Genomic DNA, 25912 nt, shown 5'->3' with positions numbered 1-25912 from the left:
AAGGAAGGTCGTTAGCACACACACACACACACACACCACCACCACCACCACCAACAACAACAACAACAACAGCAGTAACAGCAACAACAACAATGAAACCAAGCTGGACACAGTGCCTTACACCTATAATCCCAGCATCTGTCAGGCTGAAGTAAGAGGATTGCCGTGAGGCCAGCCTGGGCTATAAAGTAAGACCTGTCTAAAGCAGAATGAGAGAGAGAGAAAGAAAAATAATCAGAAACAAAGCAATACCCACGTGTTTTTTATAGGCTTAAATTCTGAAGTTGACAAAAGTTCCCTGCATGTCATGAGACCGTAGAAAGCTTGTCTGTGCTAGAGCTGGATTCATCCTCTTTCAGGGAGCCTGTCTTGACTAGTTTTCCTCCAAGTTTCAGAGATAATGATTTGCCTCTTGAGTTTCAACCCCTCTTGGTATTATTGAGTGGCTTTTGGGGTCCACATCGCTTCAGTGCTGTGGGTGTGTAAGCACTGGAATTGTCCCAGTTGGGTCCGGTCTGGTAAGACCCCTTGCACAGTGCTCCTGTGGCTGGAGGTTCTTTAGAGCAAGAGGAGGGCTGAGCTGTGCTGCTCTTTGGTGGCACTTTTGTGTACTCATGTGGTGTGAATTGCTGACTAGTAGAATCTGTATCTGCCACCTGAACTAGCGCTCTGCTGCTCTGTGCATGGGTGATAAGTGCACCGATGCTGGGAACTGTGTGTCTTTGTCTTTGGCATCAGGTACAGATCATACAAGTTTGTTCTCTGGGTGAACTTGGTGGATCACAGGATTTGTGGCCTTCTAGTTTTAGGGATCATATATAAGCCTTATTTGAGACATTTTTAATTTCCCCTTTCGTAATTCATAGCATCACAGGACCATCCAGACGACGTGGAAGAGATGGTGAATGATCAGGAAGGCTCAGGTTTGTGAACATTAAAATTTTCAATGTGTATTTCTGTTGGAGGATGTGGCTTAAGAAGGCTCAAGTCAGGGTGAATGGTTGACTCTGACTTCCCACAGAGGTGTCTTCATAGGTCTTGCAGTTGTTCATATTCCTTAGACGACAGACGGTTTTTTGCATATTGTTTAGCATTACAAGGTAAATAAAGAGAAAAGAATGCCTTCTTTCACACCACTGGGAGAGAACACACAAACTTTATTGCTACATTTATAGTATAAAAGACCACACCCAAGTGGGCCAGTATCTCAAAGGCCATTGGCTGAAGAAGTTCCCACAGCACCTCCCCCTTTGCTTAATAAGAGAGTTCTAAACCTAATACAAAACTATATACAGTAAGAACAAATATCAAGTATAAAAATTAGAATTACAACCAGCATAAACAATATCAAGCAAGAAACATATGCTAAATGTTTCAATAATTATCCTATCCTAAGGAGTTTAAGTTTTGTATTAGAAATGGCTTGGCCAAGTCATGAGAAGAAAGTAACTACAATTATCTAGTCCTCAACCCCATTGAAAACCTGACAAGGGAAGTAATATTACTTAAGTAAACAGGAAGTGCAATCAAACAACTTCCTAAATGTGCAACAAATGACAGAGACTACTGGCTATCACCCAAAGTCTCATTTGCAACATTGGAGCAACCAACCTTGGCTGAAGCCTAGAGTTACTGACAGACATTTTCAGATGCACATTGGGATTCTTTTAAGGGGCGCAGGAATGGAAGAGAGGATGATGTCTTAGAGGCAGGAGGCTGAAAACCTTAGTCTGCTCTTTACCAGATTGTCTCTGCAGCTAGACAGCAACTTGGGGGCTTTGTTGTGTGAAATTTTATCAGAAGAGAGTAGTAGTACATCTGTTAGTTTTTATGGCTGTGACAAAATTGCTGAGAGAGTAGTTTTTAAAGGACGAAAACATTTTTCGGTTTCATTAACACATTGGCTTTCATGATGATCTTTTCGTACATTTGTGCAGTGTACATTACGTACTTACACACATCCATCCCTATCACCCACCCTTTTCTGGCTCCCCCACCATTCTGGTCTCCTCCGTTTTTCACAAAGAGCCTGTGAAGGGAGAGCAGGATGTATTCAAAGACCCTCCCCCAGTGACACAATGACTGTTCCTCCAATAAGGCCCCACTTCCTAACAGCCCTTCAGCTATGAATTCATTGGTGGATTAGTTCATTGATCCTTATGATCCAATCACCTCTTGATAGTGCCACTAACTAGGGCCTGAGCCCCCAACACAGGAGCCTTTGGGCATATTTTTTTATCTAAGCCACAGCAGTATCTGCCTACAAGGTTTTTCAAGTTAGAATTAACGTGTGACTCTTGTAGCTTGGTGTCTGTGATGTGTATGCTGTTTGCTATTAGACAAAATCTTCTCCTTTATTTTACGTCCCAGGGAAGCAGTAACGGATGCTGATAAGGTGCAGCAGGATACAGGAATTAGATGGACTTCGTTGTTCACTGTTAGGTCAGCGAAGCACCTTTGCCGTTACTGTGTTTAATTGCTGGCTTTTTTCTTTCAAAAACTAAAGATTCAATTTTAGTAGGACTTTTTTTTTGTCCTGTACTAAAGTTAGTTTATTAAAAGAATATTGCGTGCTTCTGTCTCCTCCCTCACTTAATGCCTCACGGTGACAAAGCAGACACGTATGCTAAGTTTTTTAGATTATTAGCAAGAATTTTTATGAGGATGGTTTCCCTCTTTTAACATTCCTTCCTTTTGGGCAGAGACATACATTCGTAACTACAGCATTAGTTAGAATATATGATTAAGATAAGGCATTTTAGTATTTGCTTTTCCCTTGTTTTCTTTAGTGACAAAGCTTTAATACTTATATTGTCTTAAGTCTCCCTTTCTTTCTTTCTTTCTTTCTTTTTTTTCTTTCTAGAGGAAGCAACACACCAAAATCATGATGCACCAGGTTTGTAAATATTTCTCAACCCTAAGCCACTTATTTTTTTAAATGTATTCATAGTTTAAGTACAAAATATGGGAAATTATGTTCTAAGCTATTATTTTCATGCAACATCCAACAGCCATCTTGAAAGAATGCACATGAGAAAATTTTCACCTATTTCAGTGAATCTGCCATTGCCTAAATAATACTTTATTTTATTTTTACAAATGACAATTATAAGCTATTTAAAACATTGATACCGTTTTGTGCTCCCTCCTTTTTGCTAACATATGAATGACCTTCAGTCAGAGTTTGTTTCCACAGAGCTGTCCTCTCTTGGAGGTGACTTGCATGGCATTTTGTCCTGGTGGGGAATTCCAAGCGCTGGCCTCTGGCTGGAGTCCATACGTAGGTTAGGCAGGAGTAGATCAGCAGGCCGGTGCTGTTCCCACTGCTGTCGTTTCCAGGCACCTCCAGACCTGTTTTGTTGAATTCCATGAAATGGATTGTTTCCCGTCTTTATGGGCAATGGAAGAAAGCTTGGGGAAGGCGGATCAACTGCTCAGGATTCCGTGAGGAGGAAGTAGTTTGTGACGCATTTGTCTTTAATAGAGCATCTTCAGAATGCTGTGTAGAGACAGAAGTCAGCTGAGAGGGACAGAAGGAAGGCTGAGAAAATGGGCAGGACCTATTGCCTTGCAGGCCACTGCAGCACTGAAATTCAAACCTGTAAGCTTCGAGGTTGTGGGAGCCCTACTTTAAGGGGTTGCAACTTCTTGAGAGTTGGCAAAGTGCACAGAGAAGTTAAGAATTACAGTATATGTGTAGGTTTGATATGCTACTTTGTTATCTATGTGTTTAAGATTCGGGAAAGAACCAACTTCACTATCTATAACAGCCATTTCGAATGGGATATAAATAATGAGCTTAGGTTGTCTTTAAAATTCTTTTAGAAATTAAAAAACTTGGCCATTGAGGTAGCATTTTAGAAGGTCAGTTGGGAGGGAATGGCTTGCTGCTGGGTGTGGGGGAGGGCCATAGGGACAAGGTGCTTGCATCAAAGCACAGAAACTCCAGGCTCTGTGTCAACAGATGGCTGCAAGGATGGGCCCTGGGCCCTGGTTACCATGGTAAATGAAAGGTCCTGTCAGCCGGTTTTCACTAAGAGGATAGCAGCAGGGGTGTTTGTCCCCAGGTTACCATCTGAGAATGAATCCTTATGCCTGGTAAGAACTGAGATCCAGGGCAATTAGTAAGCTTCGAGCTCACACAGACAGGAAGACAAACAGGAGAATCAGTGTCAACAGTGAATCTTGCTGACAACTGTTGGGGAAGGAGCTTGTACATCCCTCTGTGAAGGAAGGAGTGTAAGCAATTACCATCTCCATGTCTACTCAGAATGTTTTACGTCATTTAGCCAAGCTCCTCCCTCCCTGCTCTGTAATACACATGGTTAGAGAGTGCGCCTGGAAGTTAAAACATTTATAAATGAGCTAAGGCTGGACATAGTCCATTGTTTTTATTGCTACTCAGCACCACATGATCTTTCTTTCCCCTTTCACTTCATAGTACATGAGCATTCAGAAAATGAAGGGATAGAGATTTTCAATGTTGACTGTATTTTACCTGCATAGCTGTGCAGTAAAGAAGAGATATAGGAAATGCAGTAGTTTTTCAAGCCACTAAGAAATAATTAGGAATTGTCAAACATGGTGTCTACAATAAGACTGGTGCTAGATGGCCCACAGATATCAAAATCGAAAGATACTCCAGGCCCTTGCATAAAACAGCACAGCATTTGCAACCCCTAACCTGTGTTGCTTTCCCAAGCTTTTGAACCATCCCTACATCACCTACCTGGAATGCCATTTGCATGCTCTGCCAATCACCTACCTGGAATGCCATTTGCATGCTGTCAATCACCTACCTGGAATTCCATTTGCATGCTCTGTCAATCACCTACCTGGAATGCCATTTGCATGCTGTCAATCACCTACCTGGAATGCCATTTGCATGCTCTGTCAATCACCTACCTGGAATGCCATTTGCATGCTGTCAATCACCTACCTGGAATGTCATTTGCATGCTCTGTCAATCACCTTCCTGGAATGCCATTTGCATGCTGTCAATCACCTTCCTGGAATGCCATTTGCATGCTGTCAATCACCTCCCTGGAGTGCCATTTGCATGCTGTCAATCACCTCCCTGGAGTGCCATTTGCACGCTCTATCTGTATTTGTTATTTTGCTTCAGTGTCTGTATATCTCACTTTTCTTTTTTCTCTTGGTGTTTCTGATCCTTGGCTGGTAAATATGAGGATGTAGAACCCATGAGCACAGAGGAATTTTTATTTTACATCAACGGGAGTAACACTGGTCCCTCTGATTAAACTTTTGAATATAATTTAGAACTGAAGTTGATTTTGTGATATAAATACTCAGGAGTCTCCCATAAGGAGACCCAGCCTAGACAAAACTTTCTGAGTAGATTTTAGTCACTTTAGGGATCTAAGTCAGTAGTTCTCAACCTGTGGTTCACGTCTATTTGGACTCTTTCACAGGGGTTGCCTAAGACCACTGGAAAACACAGATATTTATCTGTTATGATTCATGACAGTAGCAAAATTACAGCCATGAAGTAACAATAAATAATTTTATGGTTGGGGATCACCACAGCATGAGGGACTGTGTTAAAGGGTCACAGCATTAGGAAGGTTGAGAACCTCTGATCTAAGTGGAGGTGAGTTACTGTAATGTGTTTGGTCTATTTCTTTTTTTAGATAATGCCATAGAAGATTCCAGCATCATTTCAGAAGGTAGGTTATTTTTATAGAGATGATCTTTTATTCTATATCAATGTAGATAAGCTTATTTAAAACATGTATGCTGAACTGTGTGCTTACCCAGGGCTGGGGGTGAGCCATGCTGGGATGGATGAAGCCAACAGGGTTCTTTTCCATGAGGCTGTCATTCTAGAGACCAGGCATAATAAAAGAAGAGTGACAGAAGCAGATTTCTGTGAGAAAATAGATGCGGGTGAAGGGCTACCTTATTTATGAGTGAGCGGCCACTTCGGAGAAGGCACTCTGGCGATAAAGGGTTTGGGGAAGTCAATCTGTCGATAAAGGGTTATTATGGCTGGAGATCAGCAGGAAGTTGTGATGTTCTTGATGTTATTTAAATGTGAAGGAGGGAAAATATAATTATCGTTTGGTTGGTTGGTTGATCAGGTTTTCTTGGAAATGAAGGGATGTTTTTTGAAAAGCAAAAGTAACTGCTTATACTCATTTAAACAGCAGTGTTTCAGTACAGCAGAGTCAATAATTCGTGGTGTACAGAAAGCTCCACATAGATTGTTTTCGTTGGTCCTCATGGTAGACAGCGAGGAGGAGATGGGACACAAGATCCTTGTGCTGATTATTATTATTATTATTATTACTATTATTATACAAATGTGCTGAAACTGGAGCAAGTCCTAGTGAGATCTTGGTGATCCTGGTTGATCCTGGTTCCATAGGCTCTTACAATTCTTAAGAAACAAAAACTAACAATCTTATGGCTAAGGTAGTGTTAAGTGGGCTGAAAGGTTTGAAGAAATTAGTATGTGACATAGTTTATAGAACATGCCTGCCGTTGTCTTACAGTCAACTGGTGATGCCTACAGTCTTTCTAGATGTCTCCAAGCAGCAAGAGAAAGAAGTTAGTGTTCACATCTGCATCAGAGTCATCTTGGGATTTCTGATCCTGTGGAGTGGAGAGTTCAGTGGTAGCTCATGCTGGTGTGCAAGACTCTAGGTTCAGTGTGGAAGTGCTGCAGCTCTGTGGGGAAAGGTTCCCCATGGCTACTGTTGCAGCTCTGAGGGGAAAGGCTCCCCATGGTTAGTGTTGCAGCTCTGAGGGGAAAGGCTCCCCATGGTTAGTGTTGCAGCTCTGAGGGGAAAGGCTCCCCGTGGTTAGTGTTGCAGCTCTGAGGGGAAAGGCTCCCCATGGCTAGTGTTGCAGCTCTGTGGGGAAAGGCTCCCCATGGCTAGTGTTGCAGCGAGGTCATCCTCCCCCCCCCCCCACTAGTTTATAGAGTCTGATGCTAACTGTAGAGAACCTGGTCTTAGTGCCATCTGCTGGCTGTTAGCTGGGTCACCTCCTGAGCCTGTTTAGCAAATGATTGGGAAGTTTGCAGCTTTGCTCAACTGTAGCTAATTCTTTTGTCCTGAGGGTGTCAAATCCTAGTGTTTTTATGACAATCAGAGGTATAGCCATGATCTGCAGCATATAATGGATTGTTTCTTTGTTTAATTTTTAGAAATAAACATCCCCTCCGTGGAAGAACAGCAAGACACTACACCAGGTATGACATTTCCTTAGATCTAGTGTGTTTTGCTTTTTTTTTGGATGAATTTAAAATACTGTTGGCATTTTAAATTTTCAAATGGGTGTTTTAATTTAAAATCTAAAATGCTGCTGGTGTTTTATATTCATAAAATACCGTATGAAACAGATCTATAGTGGATAAAAAAATCTTGAAGAAGATTTCTATACTTTAAAGAAAGACATTTGTTTTCTAATGACATAACAGAGTCATGGAAAACACATGCCTGGTTCAGACTAAGACATGTATGTTGTGTAGAATTTAGGAAGCGTTTAGTAAATTTCTTTACGAGTGTCCCATTGTGCATGCTGGTGAAGATGCAGAGCGTAAGTTAGGGATTTGTGCTTTCTATTTTTCCATTTTGATTTTCAACGCGTCTGATGGTGGGTATAGAAATGGTTGTCTCAGGGTGGAGAGGAATGGTGTGTATCTGTCCACACTGTCCATCTTGCTCCTGTCTTCCCAGCCTTCTGGAGGGCATCATCAGTGCCCACAGCCGCCAATCTATTCAGGGTTGCTCAGTAGCCACGACATGGAACCCACTTCCCCACACTCTCCTTTGCCCCACGGTCCCCTGTCAACACTAGTGGGTTCAGATCTCTCAGGCCAAGACCAACTGCCCTAGTGATGAGGGATCCATGTGGACAGGGGAAAGAAGGCTTTCCTGGGTTTCCTCTTGCATTTCCTCTCCAGTCATTTCTTACCGTTTCTGTATTTTATTGCTTTTATCTTTGGTTATCTTGGTTCACCATTTACTCCTTTTCAGACTGTGTGCAATACAAATCTTTAGCAGAGATGTGAATGACGGCTATCGATTTTGGTAGGAGTAATTGTACCTGCCAGAATTAATTGAATACTGAATTTCAGACTAAAAAGCAGCCAATAAGTAAATGAATAAAATAATGAATATTTTTCATTGTGCTTCAGTGTGTGTTGTGGTTCATTTGGTGGATGGAATGTTTTAGTTTCTGGTAGTTTTCATACCATGTACATGTATGTTAATTAAATTCAGAAACATTTAATGTAGAGACCCGAGTCATTGGTATTACAGTGTAAATGAAAAGATATCCATGGAGACATTTGTGTGATGGCTGTGGAATAATGTGTATTCTGTCATTTAGAATTGGCAAGGAGGGCAAGTAAAGCTGAAACTTACTGTTTCTCTGATTCTTGTTGAACACTGCTTGACACTGACAGGTAGAATGGGTTATAGAGTTGGCATTTGATGATTATAAATCTTTAAAGACAAGTATTGAGAACTAATCTTGGGAATAATGAATTTCCAAAGAGTATTTTTCTAGTTGTAGTCTATACTTTTTAATTTATTATTGCCCTTACTATCCTGAAAGGAATTGAGCCTATTACTCTCTCTGCCTTTATTTCATTGCCTTACAACCTGACACCCTAATTGATTTGGAGCATGCCCATAAAATACCAGTGGTTACCAGGGTAGTGTGGTAAGGTGTTTTGTAAAGAGATACTTTCCAGCCTCAATAAAAGCACACAGAACTGAAGGCGTGATCCATGGCAGGCTTCACAGTGTGTGATGAGGTCTCAGGGAGTGGTGGATGTGGCTGTTTCTGTTCAGGGATTAATTGGCTTGATCTGTGAGCTAGAGCGAAAGGAGCTGGAAACCTGAAGGAACTAATCAAGAACTGGGCCCTGGAACTGGGTTTTGTCAAAGCTCCCTGGATGCTTTGCATGGCTGTTGTTTGACGTTGCTGTGAGAAAGGGTGAGGCTCAGAATCAGCGGTCACTTGGAGCCTTTGCATGTGGTTGACTCATTTCCTGTATCCCGACTTAGTCTTCCTTCATGTTATAGTTTGTGTTATATAATGGTATGGGAAAATGATCAACCTATGTTAATGGTATTGTGGTTCATTCAGTTGACTGATTCTGCGAAAGTGTTAACTGTTTGTCTGATGGCAAGAGCTGTGGGAACATGGCCATCAGGTCTGTACCTCACCAGAGCGCATCTCTGGAAAGCTGGGCTGGAGAGCTTCTGCAGAATGCTAAATCTTTGCTTTCCTCGATCATTGCAGGGCTAGGTCACACAGTTTCACTGTTGCTTGCTAAAGTTCATGATGAGGTAATTACTTCTGTTGCTCCCATAAGGTATCATGGCCATAGAAACAGTCACAAGGTAGATGAGTTATGACTCATCAAGCAGTAGATCATTTTCCCCCCTAGGACATTCATGGATTAACTTAACAGGTAGAACACCATAGAGGCTAGATTTGCATTTATGTTAATTTTGCAGATGAGGAGGCTGAGATGTGGCAAGGCCATGACCTTCCTCAGACCCTACAGGTGACTAGTAGGAGAGCGATTAGAGAATAAATGGTGACTCTGGAGCCCGCCATCCTGCTGTTTTCTAGAATGTCTCAAGGACATGAAGGTCAAAAAGCTGATGGAAGTTTCTGGGGCCTTCTGAGTTTGATAAGTTAGACTCGCCATGTTCCTGTATGCCTTTCTCAGTCTTCCTTGGTTTATCACATAGGACTGGTGTATGTAGAGAATCGGCTTGGAGAAAATTTGTGGCACACAGTTTTCTAAGGATGTAACTTTTGGCTCCTTGGTGCTTTGTATGTGAAAGGTTAATCTAGAAAAGGATCATTCTGATCCAAGAAATTAAATATTTTGAATACCGGGTATTTTAAATTGATTAAAATATATCCCCCCAACTTTTTAAAAATTTTTCTCCTTAAATTCACATTTTCATTTGAAGTCGGCCAGCATATTCCTAGCAGTTTCAAAGCATAGATCCACACAGCACCAATGGAATGACTTATGGAGGAGTCATTTACGAAGTTGCTTACAGTAACTTTTTGCTAAACGATACTTAAAACCCTGTGAGCTAAGTGGTCCCATGAAGTTTTTGCCTCAGTGTGCTAGCCAAGGAGTAGAAGACCATCAATTAACGTGTCGAGAGTCATTTGACTCAGAAGAGAGTTGTGAGGGCATTATGGTTTCTGGAAGATTCTTCTGCCCTGCCTCCCTGAAGCTGGTGATCATAATCTTGGCTTAGCAGATCTCCTGGAGTTGAGGTTACAGGCTGTTGTGAGCCTACTCACACCCCTGCTGAGAACCAAGCTTGGGTCCTTTGTCAGATCAGCAAGGACTCTTAACTGCTGGTCCCATCTCCCTTGCTGCTATCTAATGAGCATTTTCTGTTAAACTTTGAACAGCTTCCCATTGTATCAGTATAACTCAAAACTATTTATTTTCTTAAATTCTAAATTATAGCATACTGTCAACTTGATGTTTGTGAACTTTTCCTCCTGAGGTGTAATTTGCATCCCGAGAAGTGTTAAAATGATGGGTTTTGACATGTGTATACATGTTTGTAAATACTCAGACCATAGTCTAGAAAACATGCTGCGCCCCAGAAGTCTCTGCTTCTTGTCAGAAGTCTCTACAACTGATGTTCTGACCTACAACATCTAGACTGGTTTTGTCTGCTTTTAAATTTAATTTAATTAGAGCCACACACACCCCCACCGGCATTTTTGTGGTTGGCTTTTGTTGTTTAGCATGACATCTGTGAGCTTCAAATTTCCTTGTTTGTAAAGTCCAGTAATTTAATCTTAACCATTACTGTTTTTTTATGAACATACAATAATGTTTTATCATTCTGATGTTGATGGATATAGTAAGTATACCTAGTTTTTTTTGACTACTATGAAGGAAGTCGCTCTATTCTTGTACATGTCTTTTGGTGATTATTGACAGTCACTTTTGTTGGGTCCATAAAGTTATATGTACACTTTCTAGTTGCTTCACCCGAGCAACAACAGTTCTTGCTTATATAATGGCTTGGATTTTGTTATGGCTACATACAGAGATAGATGATGGATGGATGGGTGGGTGGGTGGGTGGACGGATGGGTTGACGGGTGGATGGATGGATGGGTGGGTGGGTGGATGGATGGATGGATGGGTGGGTGGGTGGGTGGATGGATGGGTGGGTGGGTGGATGGATGGATGGATGGGTGGGTGGGTGAACGGACGGGTGGATGGATGATAGATTGATGCATTAATGGATAGATGGATGGACGATAGGTAGTGTCTTAGCATTTCTATTGCTGTGATAAACCATTATAAGCAAAAACAACTTGTGGGAGGAAAGGGTTTATTTCTTTACAAGTTATAGTTCGTCGTCAAGCAGGGTGAGGCAGGGACAGGAACTAGAGACGGAACTGAAGCCAAGCAGGAATGCACTTGCTAGCTTGCTCCCTATGGCTTGCTCAGTCTGCTTTCTTATATACTCTAGACGTACCTGCTCGGGGATGGCACTGCCCACAATAGGCTGAGCCCCCCCTCCCCCCGACATCAGTCACTAATCAAGACAGTATTCCACACGCTTGCCCATGGGTCAGTCTTTTATAGGGATTTCTCAATTAAAATTCCCTCTTCCGATATATGTCTAGCTTCCTGTCATTTGACAAAAGCCAACATACACACACACACACACACACACACACACACACACACACACACACAGGACAGAAGGGAATGCCATAGTCACAAACTATCTTAAGTTATTTGTAACGAATCAGTATTATCTCACAGTTCTACAGGATGCCCATGTCCATGGCGTCAGCATGTGCGTTGCTTCTGGTGATGGCCCTTTCACTACATCACCTCAGGATGGAGGAGGATGTGCTGAGTCTAGGAAAGCCTGCTAGCTTGGCCCTTTCTCCTGATTTTCAAAAAACTGATTCTGTCTGTAGTCCTCAACCTCCTGACCTCTTCCAAACTGGACTGTCTCTGAAAACCACTCTTTATATTAAATTTCTGATACAGAGGTTTATGGGAAACACTAAAGCCTCATCAGTAGTCTGGACTTAGAAATTGTAGCAGCATTTGCCTGGCCTCTGGGGAGCAGCCACCTCCTTTCTTACCCAGTTCTGTGTAAAAACCCAATACTGTACAGTGAAACAAACCACACACTAAAATCTGGAGCAAAAATGCATGTCTGAAGTTGGATAGAAATGGATTTTGCTGCTTTTAAGATATTTATGCTTGTCAACAGCAGTAAAGGTTAACATAAATTACTCTCTATTTTATTCTTTTAGTGATTTTGTGAGGGGGGAGCTGTCTAGGGAGGCCAGAAGAGGGTCTCACATCATCTGGAGCTGGAATTACAGCTGGTTGTGAGCTGCCCTACAAGGGTGCCAAGAGCTAAACACAGATCCTTGGAAGACAAGCAAGGCCTTTTAAACCCTGTATTTGAGATGCCACAGAAATACCTTTGGAAATTCTTTATGTACTTATCTTTTAAATACAGACTCTTTTTTTTTGTATTTCTTTACGATTATGGGTAGGAGAAAGAATTTTAATGCTGTGTTTCCCATAAGCCCGAGATTCTTGCACATGGTGCTGTCAGGTGTTCTCAGGAGCCCCAGGCTCCCGTCAGCAGCTTTGTCAAGTAATGGCCAGAGACTTCTGGGTTGTTAATTTATTCTGTTACCAAGTTACCATTAAAAACAAATCAAAACATTTACTTAAGCTGACGTGTGCGTGTGTTTTTAAGTGGTATGAAAATGAAGCAGTTTGACAGTCTGCCTGGCTGGTCCTTTAATTTAGATTTCCCCTTATTTTTTCAGATACTTAAAGCTTCAAAGACTGCCCCTACTACCACAGGAGGACCAGACTAACCATACGCTCCAAAAGATGGCTGTGCTAGATCTCATGATGTAGTTACTGGCAGATCGAGATCTTTGGGAATGGAAACTAACGATGTTTAGAGTGAATGACAGTCCACTGGCAATTTAGTGTATTCTTTTTTTTTTTTTTTAATGACATTTTACTCTACATTCCTGTGTGTCCTTACTGAGAGCACCTGTGGCTCTCTTGGGTTTCTTTTTCTTTCGGGGTACAGCTTTAGATTTTTCTATATTTATGTGTATTTTACTGAGAAGACTTGATGATACATTGATGATGTAGCAAAAATTGTCATGGCAGGGTTTGATATTTTATTAATGATTAGCATTAGCTGTGCTGAACTGACTGGCATGAACACTGTTATTCGGGATTTCAAAGCCACTGTGAGCACCTTGTATTAGCACCCTGAACACTGTACCCTGTACCCTGTACCCTGGTGGCTGAAGAGATGTGAGTCTCATCCACGCACTGTTGTCCCAATCAGGGCTGTTGATGTTAGATTCAAGCGGCCAGCTTACAGCACTGGCTTTGAAATTTGTTTTGTAGTTTTTAGTGGTTTATTTGAAATTTTAATATTTTTATTCAAGATGTGAATGATCACTGATATACTTTTTAGTAGAGGGGAGAATTAAACTCCTCGTGGGGGACAAAAGGTAAACAGTAGCCTGCAAAATATACATGTCCTCACACTTCAGCACGATAGATCAGCCATATAACGACCTTAGTCTAGTCTGTATTTATTTACATTATCGAGACTGCTGGTGTGTAGTTTAATGACCATCCTGTGCTGTTCCCAGGCAGTACCCTCTCCGCCCTGGTGTCTGCTCAGGGCTCTCGCTAGGTGAAGTCCATGGTCCCTCAGGTTGAAGGGATTCAGAGAGTATGAAAAGCAGTCACTGGCCCAATGTCTGCTGCTGGGTACCTGGGATGAGCCTCCTCCTTCACACACTGACAATTTTACCCTATCTTTAGTAAGCCCTCTCTGCAGCTCAGAAAAGATGCAATGATGAGAAATTGATTGGTTAGAAAAGAAGGCAGCTAGTAGAAATATGGCTTGGGCAGAGCCAGAAGCCATTTTTAAAAAGCCATAAAGATATTTCATTTGAAGGACAGGGGTAGCTCCTGTTTATGTTAACACTGTTTAAGATAGATAGAGTGATCCATGCTCTGCCCCCGCCTCTTCATCTAGCATAAAGCAGAATAAATTTTGTCATTGAACATTGTAGTCACACTGTTCTGACTTCTGCATGCTGGCTCAGTGTGTAATGACACCTCAGCTAAGTCAATAAGCAATAATTTTTAAAGCTGTTATATGGATGCTATAGATTTAAAACTTGAATTGTAAATCTCTTAATATCGCAACTTACAGAACGCTACTTTTTATAAAACCGTATTTTTTTAGGGCAGTTAGGAGTGACATATTATTGATAAATGGCTGAAATAAGTTCCATTGGACTTTTGTATGTAATCATTTGTCGCCAACTTCAAATACTTTTATTTGATAAAACAAATGTGTGCGTTAATGAGCCTTGTCTTTACAAATCTGTGCCATGCTGGGCAACAGGGCTGGGTTGTCTAAAATAATGTGTCTGTTGTGTGCTGTTGCTTTAGAGCAATAAAATGGAGATGAATTCTTCTCTATATTGTCATTATTTTGAAGTATTTTAAAATTTTGGATGACAGAATTGGTGTCTGTTGTACTTATAAATATTTTAGACTTTGAGCAAACTTGTTGACCAAAATTACAAACGAACACGTTCAACCCCTTTTCTTAACATATGTCCTTTTTCCTGAGAATCTAATCGAGGACCTGGTGTGTGTCAGGCAGGTGCTCTAACACACATGCACAGACCAAATCATTTAGTTATTTAATTTGAGACTAGTCACTCTACATTGTCTAGGCTAGCCTTGAACTTTCCACATAGCTCAGGCTGGCTTTGAACTTGGAAATTTCTTGTATTAGCCTTTCAAGTAGCTGGTACTCCAAGGGAACAGTGTCATAGTCTGTTTCTAATCCAGGTTTCATGATGTGATGTGGCTGGTTTTAACAAGTCCTACTGCTCTACATTGCTAGAGGTCAGAATTCAGTGTCATGCATGGCCTCCTCTTCCTCCTGGGTAGGTATTGCCTACTGGGGAACTTCGCTCACTTCCTGTGGAGACTCTTAGTCTTAACTCCTATGAGAACCACTCTGAGAAGATACATCTTCATGAGGGACCACCTGTTGGGGAAGTGTGGGTGGTTCTTCTTTCTCATGTTCAATCTTCATTTCCCACAGGTAACTCTTTACCTGTCAGCTAAGAAAGGAACATAGTCTTTGGGCTTGAGGAGGTCGTTTTTACCCGGGTTCAGAAAGAAACCCTAAAACTAGAGGTGCCTGATAAGCAACGGACCCCCTTTGGATGAGCCTCGCCCACTCTGCTCCTCCTTCACAGGGCTTAGAGAGCTGAGCTTTGTAGGTGGCTGGGTATTATCCCTGCTGGCAGATTGTACACGGCGAGTCAGAGGACTGGAAATGCCTGCTAGCCCATGGTTGTACTTGGTGTTTTGGAGCAGTTTTGGAGTTCAGGGAGCAGGTGGAAGGTGGATACGATGGGAGAGAGCCGTTGTTGAGTGGCCAGGAGGCCAGGTAGGGCGCGGTCAAGGGATAGGTATGTGGTGCTGCTGTTCTTCACCTTGACCTGAGGCAATGTCAGTAAAGAGAGGAGACCTGATGAAGGCTGTGTCTTGAAGAATAGGTGGCCTGGAAATGCAGGCAGAAATAGACGTGGTCCTGGATCTCCGAATGAACAGGTGCCCGGGATGAGGCTCTTGAGTAGGTAGGTGAGCCTGCGTCAAGTTGGCGTTTGACAGCTGGCCTCAATAGCCCCCCTTGGTAGGCACATTATTTACACAGGAGATGGGGTTTGGCAGGATAAGAACATCCAGTCAATGAGTAATTCAGTCATGGTTGCATGAAAGTCTGTAAAGATCAAGTTTTCATTCCTTTTAAGGTTTCTTCATGCTGATAAAGTCATGTGATGGGGAAAGAAGAGCAAAATCAGGACGGAAGAGGAGTGTGTAACACCTTTCTGGACATGAGAATTTAAACACAAAGTGTCAGAGTTGTCAGTTAACCCCCTTGCTACTAGAACGTTCTCTGTTCTATGATTAAAGTTCCTTAGCATCTTTACGTGTGAATTATTACTACTTCTCATAGCTGATGAGGAAGTTAATGTGGGTAATTTGTACAATGTGTTTAGAGGGGGTGTACCAAACAGGAAATGCTTAGTAAGTCATTTCCTTCTTGGCGTAGAGAGGTCCATATGAGTCTCTGGAGAAGCATAGGACAGAGGGCTCTAAGGTAAGCTGGATCTCCCAGGAAACTCCTAAGCACTTAAACAAATGTAGTTGGAATGTTCATCCCTGTGTTTTCTCTACATCCAGGGGGGAGAATCTGGACTCAGCTTGCTGATGTGCTCTGAGGGACAGGGACAACACAGATGAGAACAGGGCTTTTGTCCTAGGGCCTGGAGATTTAGGTCTCTTGTCCCACCCTACGCACTGCATGAGAGAAGGGAGAAAGATGGTGCCCTGCTTTCTGGGAGCATGTCCGACTCACTTGCCTTCCAAGTACCCTGGGAATTTGGTTCAGGCAAATTAAGGAGACTTGATAGTGTGGCCCAGGGATCCCACACGTACATGGGATGTGAACTCGTTCCTTAATTTTCCTCCAGGGGTGGGGAGCTCTGTGGACCCTCCCACAATCAGCACCCACCTGCTTTGTCTAGCTGTGCTCTTCGTATGCTGCTTTTCAAGTCTCTTTAACCCAGTGCGATGACTCCGGGATGTAGTGCTGTGGGCTTCTAGCAGTACTATAGATCCCACTAAAAAAGAGCTTCTTGGAGACGGACATTTTTTATGTCTTTCTTCTTTGTTGTAGCTCTGCTATCTACGAGAATACCAGGCAGATATTACGGCCGGTTAATATGTACTGTTGAGGCTAGGGAGATGGCTGAGTCAGGTCAAGGACCCAAGTTCAGATTCCTTAGCACTATATAAAAACCAGACACAATTTTTTGTGTTTTTGACTCTGGTACTAGGGCCGGTAGCCATAGACGGATCCCTGGCTCTTACTGGCCAGCTAGTATAGTCATATTCCTGTGCTGTGGGGTTATTGAGAGACTCTGCCTCAAAAAATAAGGTGAAGAAAGATGAGGAAGACAACCAGTGCTGACTGCAGGCTTTCATAGGCCTGTGCACAAAAATGTACATTGGATGTGTGCACATATGTAAATACACAGACACATATACCACCCACATACCCCAAAAATATGGATACTGACTACTGAGTGAATTGTCTATGCAGCTACCTAAATTTTTTCGTTTATTTTTAAAACAGTATTATTTTATATATCAATCCCAGTTCCTCTCCCTCCAGTCCTCCTGCTCCCCACCATCTTCTCCCCACTCCACCCCCCCATTCACTCCTCAGAGAGGGTGAGGCCTCCCATGGGGAGTCAGCAAAGCATGTGGTCACGTGACTGACCACTTGGTATGAGTTGTGCCTGTTAGTGCCTGTCTCTTCCCACCTCGTGTGTGTGTGTGTGTGTGTGTGTGTGTGTGTGTGTGTGTGTGAATGCAAGCACATCCATGCCATGGCTGGTGTATGGCCATTAGAGGACAGTCTTGGGTGTCAGTTCTCACCCTAAGAGCTCCCACGGGATTCATTTCTCTTGCCTCCACCTCCCGTTTCCCCACAGGAACACTGGGGTTACAGATGCCTGTGCTCTGAAATCTGGCTTTTTCATTGGTTCTGGGCATGGGAGCTCAGGTCTACATTCTTACACAGGAAGTTCTTTACCTCATGAGAAGACCTCCCTACCTCCAACCACACGCACCCTCCTATACAGCTTGTAACTTAAAATAATCCATCTGGTAGAGGCCAGAGGTTGATGTCAGATGTCTTCTATTGATTTCCACCTTATTTTGAAGGCAGGATCTCTCCTTGAATATGGTGCTCACCCAATGGGCTAGTCTGGCTGTCCAGCAAGTCCCTGGGATCTGCTTGGCTGCCCACAGCACTGGGGTTGCGGGCATGGGCCACTTTTACATGGTTACTGGGAATCGAAACTTGAGTCCTTAGTGTTCCAGGAAAGCACTTTACCCTCCAGGGTCTCCCCAGCCCCGAGATAACCTGATTTTAAAATTGAATCAGATTATTAATCTGCTTTAGATAAAATTGTTATGTTAGTCTCTCTCCACTGGATGTCATCTTTCCCCACATATCCATATTCCAGAGCCTAAAGCAAGTGTGAGCTACAAACCAGTGGAGTGCAGTTTGCTACATTGTCACATCCAGTGTCCCATCCACTCATTCAGCACCTGTTCACGTCTGGTTGCCAGGCTCTGTTTGGGGCACCAGGGATATTGCAACAGTAATAAAATGAAGTTAGAGCTCTCACAGGCTGATATTCAAAATATGTGGAGCCAGAAATGTTTTGGATTTGGGACTTTTTCAAATTTTAGACTATTTACATATGTAATTATGCATGCAGCTCTTTATAAATCTGTCTATATGTTTTTGGTTTTTGTTTGTTTTTCGAGACAGGATTTCTCTGTAGCTTTGAAACTTGTCCTGGAACTAGCTCTTGTAGACCAGGATAGCCTTGAATTCACAGAGATCACCTGCCTCTGCCTCCCAAGTGCCGGGATTAAAGGCGTGCGCACCACTACCACCTGGCAAATCTATCTATTTGTATATATATGCATGTATATTTATATGTGTGTGTGTGCGCGCGCACACACACACACACACAAGTCACTTGTGTCTTACGTGCAGTGAAAAGGAGGGCTGGGGAGATGGCTCGGTCAGAAATGTGTCAGCCCTGAAGCCTGAATTAGGTGGACACTGGTGATTCTGATGCTGTCAAGGCCAAGGCAGAACGATGCCTGGGGCTTGCTTATCACCTCGTGTAGTTGAATGGGCGAGCTTCAGTCTCAAAGACAGCCTCTGCCTTAAAATCGGAAGAAGAGGAGAGACTGAGAAGGGCACCAGACATTAACCTCTGTCCTCCATATGTGCGGTGCATGAGCCCGTGCCTACACGCGCGCGCGCGCGCACACACACACAAGGGTGGGGCGTGCAGCAGGAGAAGCAATAGCGGGCAGGAGGAGATGCTGTACGTGCAGCCCCTTCCTGACAAGTCAATAGAGGGACTTTTGTCCTCCACGTGGGAAGAGAGTCTGGGCTTCACCGAGAATATTCCGAGGCCCTAAGGTGCGCATGCTCAGTGCAGTTGAGTGTTGGTTAGTGGTAGTAAACGGTAAAAAATGTGAGGAGGGAACGTGTTGGAGTGGGAGAGATCAGAGGTTGAGGAATTCACAGAGAACTTGGAAGGTCACGGCCAGGACTTCCGGCTGGTCTCCAGTGAGAGGGATCCATGGTTTTCAGAGCCTCATTCTGGCCAACTAAAGGAACAGAAGGACGCAAGAAGAGGGACGCAAGGAGGTTACAACAGACATCCAGGTGACCAGTGAGGACCAGGATTAGCATGGAAGTTAGAGAGACAGGGAAAGGGAGAGCAGTAGTGTTCAACAAGGCAGTGTTTTCCTTATGGGCTTTTATGTATTTCCTTTGGTTTAGACTAATACTCGATTTGTGTGTGTGTGTGTGTGTGTGTGTGTGTGTGTGTGTGTGTGAGAGAGAGAGAGAGAGAGAGAGAGAGAGAGAGAGTGAGAGAGAGAGAGAGAGAGAGAGAGAGAGAGAGAGTCCTGCATGTTTGTTGGTGTGGGTGCATGTTTGGTGTTGTGTTTGTGTATGTGTGTTTGGGTTGCATGTTTGTTTAAGGAGTTTCATGCGTTACATGTTTGCTAGACTTTGGGATATATAGACCAATATGCATTATATTGTTAAGTACAATTAGTGATGTGTTTTCATAGTTATATTGTGAAGGTTTCGAAAAAAGTATTTAGATAAAAATAGACAGTGCCCCAGCAAAACACCAGATGGCAGTAGAGAATAAGTTATATTTATATGACCCAAAATCACATTTGCAACGTAGCTTAAAGAAAAGGCTAAAATAGCTAAATTGTAGCCAGGAAATTGACTTGGTGCAACTGGCACCTTATCTAGAGAGCTCTTATTTTTTTCCTGATTGTAATCAAATCAAAATACAGCAGACATGAGTAACAGCCAAGCCTCATTCTTCGCTCCTGCTCTGGGGTGATGTGTATGTGTGGTGTGTGTCCTGCATGTTTGTGTTTGTGTGTATGTATATGTGTGTGTGGTGTGTATGTTTGTATGTATGTGTGTGTCCTGCATCTTTGTATGTGTGGGTGCTTGTTTGTGTGTAGAGTGTGATGTGTGTGTGCTGCATGCTTGTGTTTGTGGGTGTGGGCGCATTTTGTGTGTGTGTGTGTTTGGTATGCATGCTTGTGTGAGGAGTTTCAGGTGAGTATGTGTGTAACATGTATGCTAGACTTTGGGATAATTAATATCTCACTAATCCCTGGGATTTATATGTTTGCTGCTGTTTTGTTTTCCCCTTTAGACTGCACAGTTTCTGCATAGTGTGTTAAAATTCACTGTTTTTTTTTTCAATCTGCTGTTGGGCCCACTAATAAATTTATTTTAGATTATTTTCTTTTCTTCTCTGGACTTCCAGTTGCTTTTTAAAAAATAGTTTTATTTCACTATTGAGATGACATATCTGTTCATTAGTTAATGACTTATTTTTCTTTGCTTCTTTTGTTTTGCTTCTTAATATAATTAATTAATTAACTAATTAACTTTTACAGCCAGGCTGCTGTTTCCCCTCCTTGCTTTCCTCCCAGTCCCCCCCCCTTCACTAATTATTAACAGTCATTCAGATCATTGATTTGATCTGTTTTGCTAATAATAGGTCAACATCTCAACACAGTAGAAGCCATTGCTATTGGGTAGATTTTTCTTTCCTGTCTTCTTTGCATGTGTGCTAACTCTTGGTTAAAAACTCGACTGTGTTTCCAATGTTTGGCAATTTGGAAACTGTTCTTTCTGAGAGTTGATGTGCAGGTAAGAACTAAGTCAATCTCACTGAAGCAAACAAACAGCAGCTGTCTCCTCTACAGTGTAAAGCCACTAGGATTTTCCCTAAATTTTTTGCCTTTAATTGTTGTTTCCAAAATATAAGTCCTTTGGGGGCGGGGATTGTCTGCAGAACTTACGAATCTGCCGGAGATTTGGGCAGAATTCATACTCAGGACTTGCTTCCCTTCTTTCTGTTCTTCACCCTCTGACAACCTCGTCGTTCTGCCAGCTCTAAGTTCCACACCTGAGGCCAGTTCTGTGTACCTGTGTTCTGTCCCCACTATGTGTGACTGAGAAGTGTAATTGGGTTATTTCGGCAAAAGCAGTTCTGTCCAGGGTACATCCCCATTGGCCTCTGGGAAGCATGACGTTTTGTGTTCATCCTGTGTGCAGGCAGCCCCTCTCCACAAAAGAGGGCTGGCCCCTATTTTAATTTGTTAATTTCCAACTTGACTGAACCTAGAATCCCCTGAGAGATGGGCCCTTGGGCCCTCTGACTGTGGAGATATCATTCCTGGCAGGAATCCTGAACTAGTGGAGAAGAGGAGCTGAGCACCCGTGGACATTCATCATTCTCCTTCCTCGCTATGGGGATGACTCGACCAGGCTTCCAGCCCTGCCACCTTGACTTCCCCTCCGTGGTGTGCCCAGAACTGTGAGCCAGAACAAACCCCTTTTCCCTGAGTGCCTTTTGTCAGAGTATTTTATCACATCCAAAGGGAAAGAAACTAAGACACTATCCTACCAATAGGATATTACAGAAATGATAAAATATGGCTTCCCAACAGGGCAATAGGTAAAATGCCACAGTGTTTCACTTTCTTTCCTCTGGTTCACTGGGGAAACCAGCTGTCACTCTATATTCAAGTAGCTTAGTTCGTGTAGCTAGAAACTCATACAAGGTAACCAGTGACTACAGATGTCACAGGGTGATGTGACTCCCTGGTGCAGTCAGGTATCGCCCCCTTGAGTGTCTTCTTTGTCTCCATGCTTCCTGAGGCCACCCATGAAGGTGGACAGGAATCACACAGCCAGCACTCAAACAGAACCCAAACCACCACTCTGTTACTGTGCCTTTTGTTCCGAGAAGACAGGATTGCCACTGCTGATGCCCATGGCTTTAGAGCACACAGGAGCAGGGGCAGTCTTCTAAGAACTGCGCCTTCCAGTGGCTGCCTGCCATTGCCTTCAAAAGGCCTTTTAAATGTTTTGATGTCAATTCATCAGCCTAATGAAGTGTTTGCACCAAAACCCTGCGCATTAGGCAGCTCAGGTTTGAACTGCCCTGGCCGAATTACTTAGCTGTGTCTTTTCATTCATTTTTTCTTGAGCTGTTGTTTTTCTTTTTCTTGTTGACTTTAGTGATTTTGATCATAGCCCCCCATTGGCTTCTGATATTACGCAGTTTCTTTTTCTATTTCTTTACATGTTAGCTTCATGTTTGATGTCTTACAGATGCGGTGTTTGGATAAGTTCAATACACAGATGGATGATTCGAGAAAGAATTACATTCTCTCTTGTGCTAGAAAACTTGGAGCAGGCTTAACAATCTCTCCTGGCCTTCACATAGGTGTCTATTCCGCAGTCAGAGAATACCTGTATAAAGACACTAACGGGCTTGATGACCTTGAAAGTTTAGGAGACAGAAAGTGAGAAATGTGGTACTTTTCTAAATAATTCACCTGTGGAGACAAGAACTGTGGAGTTGGCTGTGACGACACTGGTCATGAAGGCAATCACTCCACCTTTGTAGGTCCTCCATCTGGTATGCGTGAGCTCAGACACGTCCTCACTGCCTTGGATGTACATACTGTGTGCTGTGGTCAGTGGAGTTAGGTTTGTGTAGCATCTGCTCATGAGATGCCTTAACCCACTGTCGTTAGTTGTCCCAAAGCACGCGTATTCCTCAGGATCAGTACCAACATCCCACCGAGGTGGTGTTGTGCCATCCGGTACTTCAGTTCAGGTCCGACCACTTTGCCTTAGTGATCTCCCCATATGATAGAGGAGCAATATAGAAATAGGATATATAGACCAGCTCCATCAAAGCTTTGGAAAACAGTCTCGCTCCCACGCTGCAGCTGCGAGGAGAGGTTATGAGATAACTGCCATTAAAGATTTATTATCGTCATTACACTCAACAGCTACAGTAGCGTTAGTGGTTCCTAAAATACATCAGCAGTTATTGTCTGATTACGTCTACAGATAAGTTAATTATAGGAGATTTCTGACTCTTATATAACTCTGATTTAGAGAGAAGTTTAATTACAGCAATTTCAGTGATTTAAATAAGCTGAGCATATATTACCAGTCTCAGCAAGTATAGCTGAGGCTTTCAGCTGTGTTGAAGTACAGGTTCGCTTTGTTTTCGGTTTTCCTTGCAGGAACTGAACGCCACAGTAGGGCACGTGATAGCCCAGGACACCTGTTCCCACCAGAGGGCAGCTCCAGTCAAACACTGCAGGAGCTTAATAGTGACTTCTTCCTCATCATTAAAATGCCATTCTAATGCTTCCCACCGAGCTCTCCGCCTTTGCCAACACTAATTTCTGTAATGATTGTGGCAATGTGAGCAGGAAAGGAAAACAGGCTTCTCAAGGCGAGGAGGATACAGTGGTAGAGGATTTTAAATGTTCTGTTAGGGTCTTGGTTTGTTTTTCGGTGGGTGAGAATTGTGGCCCTATCCTTAAATTAAATAAGTCAGATGACTTTATCAACAACTTTCTTTCAGTATGTGTAATAATTAAAGATTAACATGGTATGTATGCCCAGACTAACATAAAATTATACTTTCAAGAAAAAGTACTATAAAAAGATAAAACTATGGGTAGTTTATTTGTCTAAATAAATAAACATAAAAGTGGGTAGCATGTTAGTTTAAAAGGTGCAGTGAAGATTACCTTATTTGGAAATCCACAGGGCTTCTTCTGTCTATTTCACAATTCTACTGGTAGCTTCTGCTGGCATTTAGAGTAGTAATTCTTACCATATAATTTTGTATTTTCCCCTAAACATAAAAGTGTTGTTTAGAATAGAAAGGGCAGACTCCTTATCTGTGGTTTCTCTTGCTCATGCTCAACAATGCCCCAGTACAGAAGTCGCTGCCATCTAAGGTCACTGTGGTCCAAGGTCCAAACGACCCAACTGACTTCATCTCATCGCATGGGTGCTGGATGAGCTTACATCATCCCAAGAACAGCACAGTACACTAAGATATTTTCATAAAGAAAAAAAAGGAGAAAAAATCCATTGCCATCACTTCTATTATAAAGCATGGCTATACTTGTTCTGTTTTATTCGTCATTTTTATTAACCCGTTAGTGTGCCTATTTGCGAGTTAAACTTAATAATGGGTGTTTCCATATAGAAAAAGCATGGTTGTGGGGGTTAGCTGTGTCTGCAGCTTCGGGCCTCCTCTAGGAACATATCCCCTGTTGGTGAGGCTGGGCTGTCACACCAGTAATAGAGAAAACAAACAGGTCCTGGCTGTTTCACTCGGGGAAACCTGTCACTTAGTGTGGGATGTCAGTACATTCATCCTTTTGATTCGAATGTCGCTTCCCTTTCTGTCACCTCCTTTGCCCTCTTTGTCACCCATGTTCTGTCTCACATGTAGACTCCTGCCGTCTCCCACGGACCCCACCTTCAAGTGTTACGGAAGATATGTATGGGCATTTCAGGTTTTGTAGGCTCGGCTTTGCTGATCAGCCATGATGGCCACACAGTTGCTGGTGGTGTGGGAGGAACCCTGGGGCTCCTTTAGTGCTATAAATGTGCCGCCAGGGGAGGACCCCAGACCTTCTGGCATCTGAATGGGGGACACCCGCTTCCTCTTCCAGGCTACAGCCTGTCTGAGGCTCCACCATGGTCTTCTCATTCTCCAGACCATCCGGGGGTAGATGCTCTTCTCTGGGCCGTTGGTTGCTCAGCTATTAGAGGAGCTGATTTGGTGTTGTTTGTGTACTGAGGATCACGGATACAGTGGTTACTGAAGTTTTGTCCTTACCTGGGATGAAGATGCTTCAGGGCAAGTACAATCCTAATAAGAAGAGAGAGAGAGAGAGAGAGAGAGAGAGAGAGAGAGAGAGAGGGAGTTTCCTGCTCTGCGGTTTTTGTTGCTTTTCCTGCTGGGGTCTTGCTCTGCCTGCCTCCCAGAGGCATCCAGCCCCGACTGGACACTAGGGTGAACACTTTTTGGGTTTCTGAAGAGAACTGGTTATTTGCTTTGTTTCGTCTTGTTTTTGTTTGCTTGTTGTTAACATACTGAAGTAATGAAAAAATATAACCAAGGAGCTGGGCACAGTGGGTACTTTCCCTCAACCCTTGGCAGCATCGCTCTTTGACGAAACACTTTCTGCGGTGTTACTCTTTGGAGAACAAAACTTACTCCTTTCTCTCACTGTCCAGTGACTCACACACTTTCTCTATTCTGAGTCCTCAGTGTGCTGTTGGGACTGAGACTTTGTGTCATGGTCCTGACTCATGTGCTGGATTTTGTTGGCATTCACCTTTATGGTTAAGGATGTTTTGTCTGGAGCCTAGTTAATTATGTGACTATCATCCTAACTGTGTCCAAGTTTGTGAAACACTTAAAACTCCACTCAGCCTGAATGGTGGTGGTGCACGCCTTTAATCCCAGCATTCAAGAGGCAGAGGCAGGCGGATCTTCGAGTTTAAGTCCAGCCTGGTCTACTATGAAAGTTCTTGGACAGCTGGGGCTGTTAACATAGAGAAACTCTGTCTTCAAAAAAACAAAAACAAAAACAAACAAACAAACCAACCTCAACTTGGATAAAATCTGTTTATACAGTGTTTATTTGGCTTCTCTTCCCCTAAAGATCACTGACTCCTGAGTGTGGGTACCAACATATTGCTGTTATTATCACTGGAGTTATTCAGCTAACCAGAGGCTGGGCAGCATTAATTGCAAATTACAGCCTCAACATAAAACCAATAAAC

At 42.9% G+C, this 25912-nt stretch overlaps 1 protein-coding gene across 9 annotated transcripts in view; it reads left to right on the top strand.

Moving 5' to 3' along the window:
• Nucleotides 1–25912, top strand: part of Asph (aspartate beta-hydroxylase) — a 162174-nt gene that overhangs the window by 64060 nt on the left and 72202 nt on the right. For all 9 annotated transcript variants that reach the window (XM_041657012.1, XM_041657014.1, XM_041657008.1 and 6 more), the window contains 4 exons: nucleotides 867–923; nucleotides 2864–2896; nucleotides 5652–5687; nucleotides 7172–7216. In XM_041657012.1, the coding sequence (XP_041512946.1) occupies nucleotides 867–923; nucleotides 2864–2896; nucleotides 5652–5687; nucleotides 7172–7216 (171 nt within the window). The remainder of the gene's footprint in view (nucleotides 1–866; nucleotides 924–2863; nucleotides 2897–5651; nucleotides 5688–7171; nucleotides 7217–25912) is intronic.

This window comes from Microtus oregoni, unplaced genomic scaffold (genome assembly GCF_018167655.1).
Source record: "Microtus oregoni isolate MIOR12 unplaced genomic scaffold, Mior012 000008F_ref0000371, whole genome shotgun sequence".
Classification (NCBI taxonomy): Eukaryota; Metazoa; Chordata; class Mammalia; order Rodentia; family Cricetidae; genus Microtus; species Microtus oregoni.
This window is presented reverse-complemented; position numbering and strand designations above follow the sequence as displayed.